At 38.7% G+C, this 9,749-nt stretch overlaps 1 protein-coding gene across 2 annotated transcripts in view; it reads left to right on the forward strand.

The window, feature by feature from the left end:
* LOC146287103 (low density lipoprotein receptor adapter protein 1) overlaps positions 1–8,292 on the forward strand; it is a 30,037-nt gene extending 21,745 nt beyond the window's left edge. The window contains exons 7-10 of one of the 2 annotated variants that reach the window (XM_084699421.1): positions 453–580; positions 1,599–1,633; positions 4,373–4,401; positions 5,141–8,292. In XM_084699421.1, the coding sequence (XP_084555547.1) occupies positions 453–580; positions 1,599–1,633; positions 4,373–4,401; positions 5,141–5,187 (239 nt within the window). In that variant the 3' untranslated portion in view covers positions 5,188–8,292. The remainder of the gene's footprint in view (positions 1–452; positions 581–1,598; positions 1,634–4,372; positions 4,402–5,140) is intronic. The other variant, XM_084699420.1, reaches the window with a different exon arrangement.
* Positions 8,293–9,749: the final 1,457 nt, after the last annotated feature.

Raw genomic sequence — 9,749 nt, forward strand, 5'->3', positions numbered from 1 at the left:
TGTAAAAAGAAACAATCCACCGTCTCAGCCCAGAACGTTTTGTAATTATAACCAATTCGTTCAGCAGTAGAATACAGCCCAGCAGTTGCAGTGACCTTTATATGGATTGGTGTAGAACTTCACTGTTCGGCTCCAGCCCTGGAGGGGGTCAGAAGGCCTGTGAATTCCCTGTTCATCAACCACACTCTGAGAATCCGCAAGTCATCTTAGTCAAGACTGAGTTATTTTCTGCTCCCTTCCCATTTCCCAGTGGTGGCTTCACTCTGACAAATTCTTATGCTGGCCTGAAGCGCCCCAAGTTGAACAGGAAGTTTAACTTTTTGCAGTTGTACATTCTGCCTTCGTGGACCTGCAGACTGGAGCACATTGGAGGTGGCCATGGACTTGGTGTCCTTTACAACAGAAATAAACAGTTAATAATGACCCTCTGATTCTATCCTCTCTTCTTTCAGACCCAGAGAAACACAAGCCACTGGGTGTGGAGGACAAACTCAGACGGCCGTATCTCTCCACTTCCCTCAGCTCGCCCTCCCCACGCAACAATCCCGCCCGGAGACGACCAATCAAACACGACTCTTGGGTAGGTTGTGACCTTGGTCTGCTGACTGCTGTTTAAACATGATAACCAGACCGAATATGGATAAATCCTGTCTATCTTTGTCTAAGGTTTAACTGAAATAGTTCTATGATATTATTTATGATGAGCAATAAGTGAAAGTCAAGCCTTTATTAATGTGTTAAAAATTGCATGATTTAAAATAAATGTGTATGAAATGCTTGAGGCATAATTGTGTACATAAATATGTTTTACAATTTGATGTTGTGCATTACCAAACACTGAACACCAGATGGCGACCTTCTCTCTCTTCAGAATGTTTTCCTTCCGCTCTCTCGAGGTGTACATGTTTTACAACTGGATGTAGCCTGAATGGGTGGACTTTGTTCTTCCTTTTGACTGTACAGTTGGTCTAATAATGGAACCGTCTCTTTGCACTGGGGCTGCCATGGGATACAAAATCAATCTCCCTCCCTCTTGCTCAGCTGATGGGCTTCTCCACTTTGTATGCTTTGATTAAGCCTAATATCATCAGCCAGTCCATCTCAACATGATTATAAAGTCTCTCTTTCATTGATTTAATTTAATAGAATTTTGCCATTTGAAGTCCCTACACGTATCCTGGTCCTCTTGTCAATTTTTATGTGGCTTCTGCTTCCTCTGCTGACTAAAGAATTTAAGGAGATTGTATGTGGTCCAATAGGATGTATTGAACTCACAAATGGAGTGGTCACTTTCATTGTGATAGACCATTTTTGTATAGAATATTGATCTAGAAATATCAATCTTGTTACAGCAGGCTATAGGTATACTTATCTTCATCAAAACGACTATAATACCTCATTTTTGCTATGTAGGCCAGAAAGGATTTGCAAATACTTTGATTTCGCACATTGATTAACTGCAGTGTGAAACCAGACATCTTATACAGAGAGCTGTCATGACTACTGATAATGCTGTACCACAGACGCACACCGCGCTGCACTGAAACGTGTGTTGTCGATGAAAATTGTATCTAATTGTGTTGTGTATCCATCCACAGGATGTGGAAGATGGCCTTGATGATGCATTCTCAAGGTACTGTAGACATCAATACTTGTGAAATGTCTTAGTCATCATGGCTCTTTTAATAATGTTACTGTAGTTTATTGTTTCAGTGTTGAGTAGCTTCTTATTTCGTACTTTGTTTCTATCGCTAAAAGATAAAACAAATATGATCAAACATGATGCTAAATAGTTAACTTAAAACATACATGAAGATAATGAAGAGATATGTACATATAGGTGTATTCAATAAACATAAAGACATCAAGTATATACCGGTAAACTATTATGTAGTACAGTGATATCCATTCATGTGTAGATGAAGCATTTTGAATGAGGCAGAAAGGGTCAAGAAATTCACCTTCCAACCCCTCATAAATGATTCAAACTCAATTTGCTGACACTAACAGTCTCTCACACACGCACACACACACAATTGCACACACTTCCCAAAGAAAGTGCATTCAGGAGGCTGAATGAACAGATATCATTTTTCCTTCACTGCTAAGAATATGACAGACTGCTTGATCATTCAGCATGTGTAGCATTTGTGACACAAATATCAATGAGAGGCTGCCTAGTCTTTCATGGAGCTCACTCAAGCATATTGGCAGAAATTCAGGCGAAGCTATTTGAGTAGCTTTCTAAATCTATCTGGAGAAGGAGGGTTAAGGTGCTAAATGTTAACTCAGATAGGTTCTTGGCCCAGTGCTGCAGTATTTTCTTAGAGTAAGATTCTGGGGTTAGACTCCTGGACAGTCAATGTTTCAGTAGACTGTATCGGTTACATAGTACACTTCATCATATGGATATTTATCAACTCCATATTAATTATTCAGGGTCAAAAATATTGTTTATTGAATCTATAGTCATACCAACCAGTGTAAACCGAAGCCTAGCTGACTATATTTATAGAATCAAAGCAATTTATGGGTATTTCTTGAAGTGCTTGTTAACACCAAACTGTGATTAAAAATACAAAAGGTAAGATATTTTAAGTAACAAAACGTTTTGTCCCCTTTTAACACGTTGTTTAAGCTAATGAGGCCTGCTACTGTCTAGTCAATTAAGATTGCGCAATCCTGTTACAGCCAATTTCCTTCAGCGAGGCAGGTCTTCCTTCAGCAAGGCTGCCTTTCCTTCTTGGCGGGTGCGGATGTTCAGACAAGAATTGGGGGCGCTGTTCCTCTTATTTGAATGTGTGTGCATGTGTGTCATTATATAATGAGCTAATGTGAGCCTGTGTTCCAGAGTGTAACATTATTCCTCCATAAACACAGGACAGAAATGGATCCTCTTCACTTTAGCCAGACGACAGCTCATTAAGCGCAAAGCCTCCAGCTAGCATGGCTCCTAGACGCTTAGGGACCCGCTGATTCGGTTATAGAGAAGAACCACAGGGAAGGAAGGTAGAAATAAGAGAGTAGTTTAGCACATGAAAAGAAAGGAGGGTTCTGGATACACTGTTCATGTCTAGCAGCACTGGGTAGTCGTCAGTATTGAAGTCGTTAAAGCTGATGGCCTGGGCAGAATGGCCTTGTAGTCAATGGAAAGGTGTGAATATGATTTATTGTTTATTGATCGTGTGATGACAGTCCTTTAATTGTAATTCAGTCATCAGTGGATTGTAACAGTGCTGTTTGTACGTGTGCTACAGTGGGTGGAGTGAGTTGTCTGCATGTCAGGTGCTCTAGGACGATGGTGCACTGCATGTGTCACAGTTACTGTTGCTCGATCTGTGAGTCAATTTTTTCCCTCTTACAGATTTTCTTACCTATGCATATACACACACACACACACCCACAACCACACATCTGGATGTGTTCATCTAAAAGCCCCACACTTTATTATCTCCCATGTTTTTTAACCTACAAATGAACATATGCATTTGGTGTTCTTCAAGATCAGTCACTAGTCCACATGGGGTGACTGTGTTTGCTCACTGTTTGTTTTCTTAGATTTCCAGACCAGATTGATCTGACCACTTCACCTTTTCAGTGTTTTCCAAATGACTTTGAGAACAGCAATACATATTGGTGTTTGGTGTTTCACACTCTTGCAAAGACTGGTGCTCACATTGAATCACACACACTGTACCCTGCCACTGTTTTGGCTGTAGAGCTAGATAAAAGTAGATTTTAAGATGCATCAAAATGCTTCAATATCAACACAATGTCAATGCTCTGACATGTTAATTTAAGTACATTGAATAATTGATGTAGATACCTCTGAAGCAGAAGTTTAAACTCCTTGCCTGGCACATTACGAAGCCTGAATAATTCAACCTTGTATAAAATGTGATGTTCTTGTTGCTTTTAATTTAGCTTGCTCACTCACATAAAACGAATCCCCATTTAGCCAGAGTGGGGTCACACTCAGACATTGTAGCTAATGTATTGAGATCTAAAATAAAAATGTCCACAGTCACTGGTTAGTGCCACCACAGCTGGGCCATCTAGCCTAAAACTCACTCTGAAATCTCATGAGGAAGTTGATGAAATCCAAACTCTCAAGCTGTACTGTGGCATAATAGTTACTTTGTAGAATAGTTGAAGGAGTACTTTACAACAAAATAATTTGTAATATTATAATAATTCACCATGAATATGATGAAAAGCCTTATTATTTTGTGCATAGGAATTTGATTTACGATATGAAATGCACGGTGAAATGATAATCAAGCATATTCAAGAATATAATAATATAATAATAAACCTAGTATATAGTGGAGAGGCCCTTAAACATGTACTCTGTTTCCTACCTGCCATGCAGCAATATGGATGTAGAGGAGATGGACATGGGTAAGTGAGGTGAGATGATCATTGCATGTCTGACGCGTGTTTGGCATCATACCATATGGCGGTTAACGTAAATTCATCACTCACTCACCCACCATACACTACCCTTCACTGTTATATGTATATATTCATTATATAATCATCAGACAGAAATGATCAAGCAAGTCCAAGGAGGTTGATATCCTTTGCGATGGTAAAAATGATACTTTCGATACCCTCATTGCAGTGTTGCATTGTAAAGTGATATTTCTTGGAAATACCAATTGTAGAGGGGGCCTTGGTGGAGCATTGACTGTGGTCTGCCATTTACTGCATGTTCACAGTGTGCTGTTATAGTGTGCTGTTATAGTGTGCTGTTATAGTGTGCTGCACATGTCAAACACACGTTAGCTTGTTTCCATGCACTCTTATCCCAAAAAATTCTGATGGCATGTTTTTATTACGTAATCAAAATATGTTGGTCTGTAATTCATTTTGTGACATTGTGTGTCTGATTCTGACTCACTGTCCATTTATTTCAGTTTGATAGCCCTTGCGCGCGTGTGTGTGTGGTCAACAGGTATTGTGATGCCTTTCTCATACTGACTGTCAGTTTGGCACCTCTCCAGATAGCACTCTGGACCTTTGTCTCACTCCATTCTCTTTCTGACCTCTGTTTTGGCTTCTCTCTCTGCTTCTTTTTATCTCTCCATCTCTCTCACTTTCTACCTGCCCCCATCTCTGCCTCCTCTCTGTCTTCCAGACTGGCAGAGTCCCGCTCCGGACCCTTCTTTGAGGACGCACCTCTAAGTCCCCTGGAGGCCCAGCTCGATGACCTCATGTCTCTAAGCAGTGATGACTCAGACTAACACTCACAACATCGGCTGCCTATCAAGCAGTTGTCCCCACAAACCATGAATACCTGACTGCCAAAACACACTTTTGTGCCCTCTTTACAAATTAGAATGCCCGTCTAATAATGGTTCTCATAATCAACCTGAAGACTGACTTGCCTAAAACCTTCTACAATTCCAACATGTGTAACGCATCAAAACATTAATCTTCCTAAGGAAATCATTTTAATTACATATTTTTGGATTTCTACTGCCAAACATTGTAACAAGCTTTTGTTAATTCCACTAATATAGACTGTATTTTATTTGAATTTCTACTGTCAGTCACAACTGTCAGTCACTTAAAGGTTTTCCAGTTTATTTATTTAGAGGAGATGGAATCAAACTTTTGTATCTTAGGCAGGCAATGAATAAATCTACTTTTTCTTACAGTACCTTTAAGGATACAGTAACTTTAAGGATCAACAATAACTAAGTCTTACCAACTTTCAATGTTCTTTTTGACAAATTTACAGATGGACATCAAGCTCACATTTCTCAATTGCAATTATTAGATATTTTCCATCTGCTCAGTGGAATATTAGCTTCTGAAGTCTCAATAGTTCTCTCCAGTGGTCCAGTTAGGAAACTCAAGCTGGTACGAATGCTCAGTGGTTTTTATTTATTTAATTATGAATTATAGATTCCTTTGATCTAGCATGTTGATGCCTTTGTTTTTGTGAGGAACAGGCAACTTGACATATAATCAATCAATTGTTAGACCAGGTTTCTTTCATCCAGTGACATGCTGTACTGTACAACACTCTTGTTGTTTCTGTGCTATGATATGAATACCATGCATTGATCACTGAAGAAAAACAGGACCCTTTGATCTCAGCATAAAGGTTTGTACATTATTCACTTATGAACCTTTTAATGTTTGTTTAACAGTAACTTCTATCATTACATTTTTGCACACATCTAAAAATATGCCAGTAACCTATAACTTGTCATTAGATTTATCATCAATTGACAATGACACACTTAATTTTAGCCATATCTTTCCCCCCTCTATCTAATTATGAATGTCATATTTACAATCAAAATAAGTAACAGTTGAGAAGCTAACCTAGAGGTCCTGCATTTTTAGATTGTTATTGAAAATATTATGTGCTCTATGAAATGTTTTCTGTGCTTCTCATGTCATTGGGGACCTAAGCCCTGACTCTGTAAATGTGTAATTTCCTATCCCTCCTATCCCTTTTCACTCTATTTCAGTGACAGAAAATGCTTAAAATCTCTCAAAAATGATTGAAATATTCTCATCACGTTGTAGCCAATTCTTGAAAAATGGCACAAGCAAATGGCTTTTAGCTACACTGTGTCTAACCCAACATTTAGAGTCAACAGCCCTTAATGTGTTTTAACACATATCTGTCTGAGGACTATCCATTTTAAAGTCAAACCAAGGTTGCAATATTAATTACACACCTTTTTCTTTTCTGAATGCAGCTACTAACAGGTTATACAGGTTCATGTTTTCCTTGTACAGTTCTGATTTGAACTATTGAAAGTATCAATGTAAAGTGTATACAAGGAAGGACAACTTTTATATCCCAATTCTGTATTTTTTCAATGTTAAAAATTGTGTAATTATCTTATGTATATTAGGAGATTTTAAACGGTAGAACCAGGATTTCTTGTCAGATCATGTATTCAAGTCTTGTTGATTTACAATTTGTAAATGTGAATTTGTGAATGCCTGTTAGTTTTGCATTGATACTGTAGGTCGAGCATTTTGTATAACTGGTCCAATTTCCTACTGCAGACATTGGATTATTTTAGAAGTAATTTATACCCAAACAGAAAGATACAATTACCTTTACACTTAAGATACAAAATATTTAGATTTGGACCCATATTGATAGAAGTATTATTGTGAAGCAAAAAGGAGGGAAGGAGGGGGACTCCAGGAGTTGTCATGACTGCAGAATAATTGCAAGGCTTATCAGGTTAGACCATGGCTTAATTGCATTGTTTAGCCTAGACTGCCTCAAATACCACCTGGCTCCCATATGTCAGGGTATGTGAGGAGTGGGAACATTAGATAACAGCAGAAGCTTGGATGCTGGAGCTTAAACTTATATTAAAGCTGAGCTGGGCGGAGGAATATATTCTATAGATATAAGCACATTGTATCTCTTAAGGTAGTGCAGTGCTTTTCTACTACTGTAGAATTTTGTATGAGACACTCACTTGACGGGAAAGGGGGAAATGTTCCAGTTTCAGTCAAAGGTAAACTAAGTCTAATGTGCAAGGTTGAGCTCAAACCATGTCATTCTCCTCACCCCTGCCACCCAGGCATAGATTTCCTTCTTCTGTGCAGGAAATGTTTTTCTTTGCCATGTTAACTTTTTTTCCTGAATCCAGTCCAACACCTGGTGTTTGTGTGTGTGTGTGTGTAGAGTGTGACTTCATTTTATTGCAGGAGATTTTCAGATTGGCTGTTTTCAATGTCTCTTGGAGGACTCGGAAATTGGATTTTAAAATGTGTAAACACAAGGGAAATAAACCTAACCTCTATAGAGTAGCAAAAGTTTACTTAAGAACATGTATTGCTTTTTGCATTGTAAGCCAGACCATTTATAGTTTAACTGCATCTTATCATTTCAAATTTATTATTGAACTCAGTTGCATGGTTTTTGAATGATTATGATACATACAAATCCATATTTGGAACGTTTCTCAACAGAAACAAGACATTGAGACATCAATGTAATGGTTCATTATGTATTCAAATGTATTGAATTAGAATCCTTGCCTCTAATACATGTGTGACTAGTATGAAGTGATGTTTACTTGATCAGTCTATTTTGTAAAGAAGGTGCTCATTTTCTGAGATCTATGCAATTGTAGGATTTTCCACGTTCAGTTTTACTTGTGAGTGTAGGCTACTTTGTGCAATTGTCCTGTCTAATCCATGGTATAGCTCCATTTGTGCATACTTTGATGATACTTTGATGACAGTTTTGGTTCAATAAACATAATGCTGTATGCATAATAAATACATTTGTTCAAATAATAGTGTAGTCTGTTAGTTGTTTGTCTTGATTTGCAGGTATCGCAAGAACTAAAGTACCTCTTATGTTTCAGTGCCCATAGGCCAAGTAAAACATATTGCTGTAGAGGGGCGTCTTGAACCCCATTAAAAGGACAGTAGGGATGAAGATGTGGGTTGACTTTTCTTAGTAGCATGTGGCCTCTGATTCAACTCCTGTAAAATAAAAAGAAAACATTCCTTTGTTTCCATTTTGCGTTGCTTTTTTTATTATGCACTATTCTTGTTGTCTGTTTTAGATCACAACCTCACATTCTTACAGTCTCCTGTTTCGGTAGTTGATAATCATTTAAAGAAGTCCAATTACTCAGTTTCACCATTTAGAGTTTGTATCTGCTAAAGGCAAAAAAAAACGTTTTGACATATTTCTAAACCAACATCCAACCAACCTGGGAAACGACGTCCCTGTAAAGCTAAGGCAGAAATGCGCATGTACAAAGACGCTTAACAAATTGAAAACTTTCCAGGACAACTTCAGTAAATTTGCTGAGTGTAACTTGCCCGAGACTCACTTGTCTGCTTGACTTTGATACTGGTGTGCTCCTGTGCCTCCCGGTGATACTCTGCTGTAATTGGCTCGTGAAGATTTATTGTTGTGCCAACCTGTGTGATCTTTGTGAGCCCATGTGAATAGACTGCGCTCTGTTTTGCTACATAATAATGGATTCCATTGGGAATTGGACCAAATCAAAAGAAATTCAGCTAACCTACAATGTCTCACAACTGACACCTGACCTAGTGTTGCCCACTTTAAAGCATTTTGTGGAGTTGATATCGTTATACATGGATAACACCATTAAGTCTCAAACTAAGATACAGCAAGATTACGAGGGTACTCAAAGTAAAGCACCATAAACATGGATTCACTTTGTAATGCTGAATATACAACGTAGCTTAAGAAACAAGCAACAACGTCTGTGTTGTCTGGCAGGCAATATCCCAGACAGGACAAATATGTACTATACAGTATAGATGTTCTACTGTACACCAGGCAACCTGGGAGTCAGATGGCTGAGCGGTTAGGGAATCGGGCTATTAATCAGAGGGTTGCAGGATCGATTCCCAGCCGTGCCAAATTACGTTGTGTAATTGGACAAGACTCTTCACCCTACTTGCCTCAGGGGGAATGCTACTTTACTTAATGTAAGTCGCTCTGTATAAGAGCGTCTACTAAATGACTAAATGTCATGTAAATGTAATGTAACCTCCCAAAGCACTCCTGTCATCCAGACACCGACCTCTGTTTTAATTACATTCAGGTCAGCCTGCAGGTAAACAAACCAAAAAGTGGATGGATGGATCCCTTTTGGCCCCTGGGTGTCATGTGTTCGCTCGTCACTGTTAGGGATGGCCTGTTGTTAAGAACTGTCAGAGACCAGGACCAGGATCTCCTGACCCATGCTGGTCTGACCATGTCCAAG

Source organism: Hypomesus nipponensis, chromosome 6, assembly GCF_054491055.1.
Source record: "Hypomesus nipponensis isolate SF chromosome 6, ASM5449105v1, whole genome shotgun sequence".
In the NCBI taxonomy this organism is placed as follows: Eukaryota; Metazoa; Chordata; class Actinopteri; order Osmeriformes; family Osmeridae; genus Hypomesus; species Hypomesus nipponensis.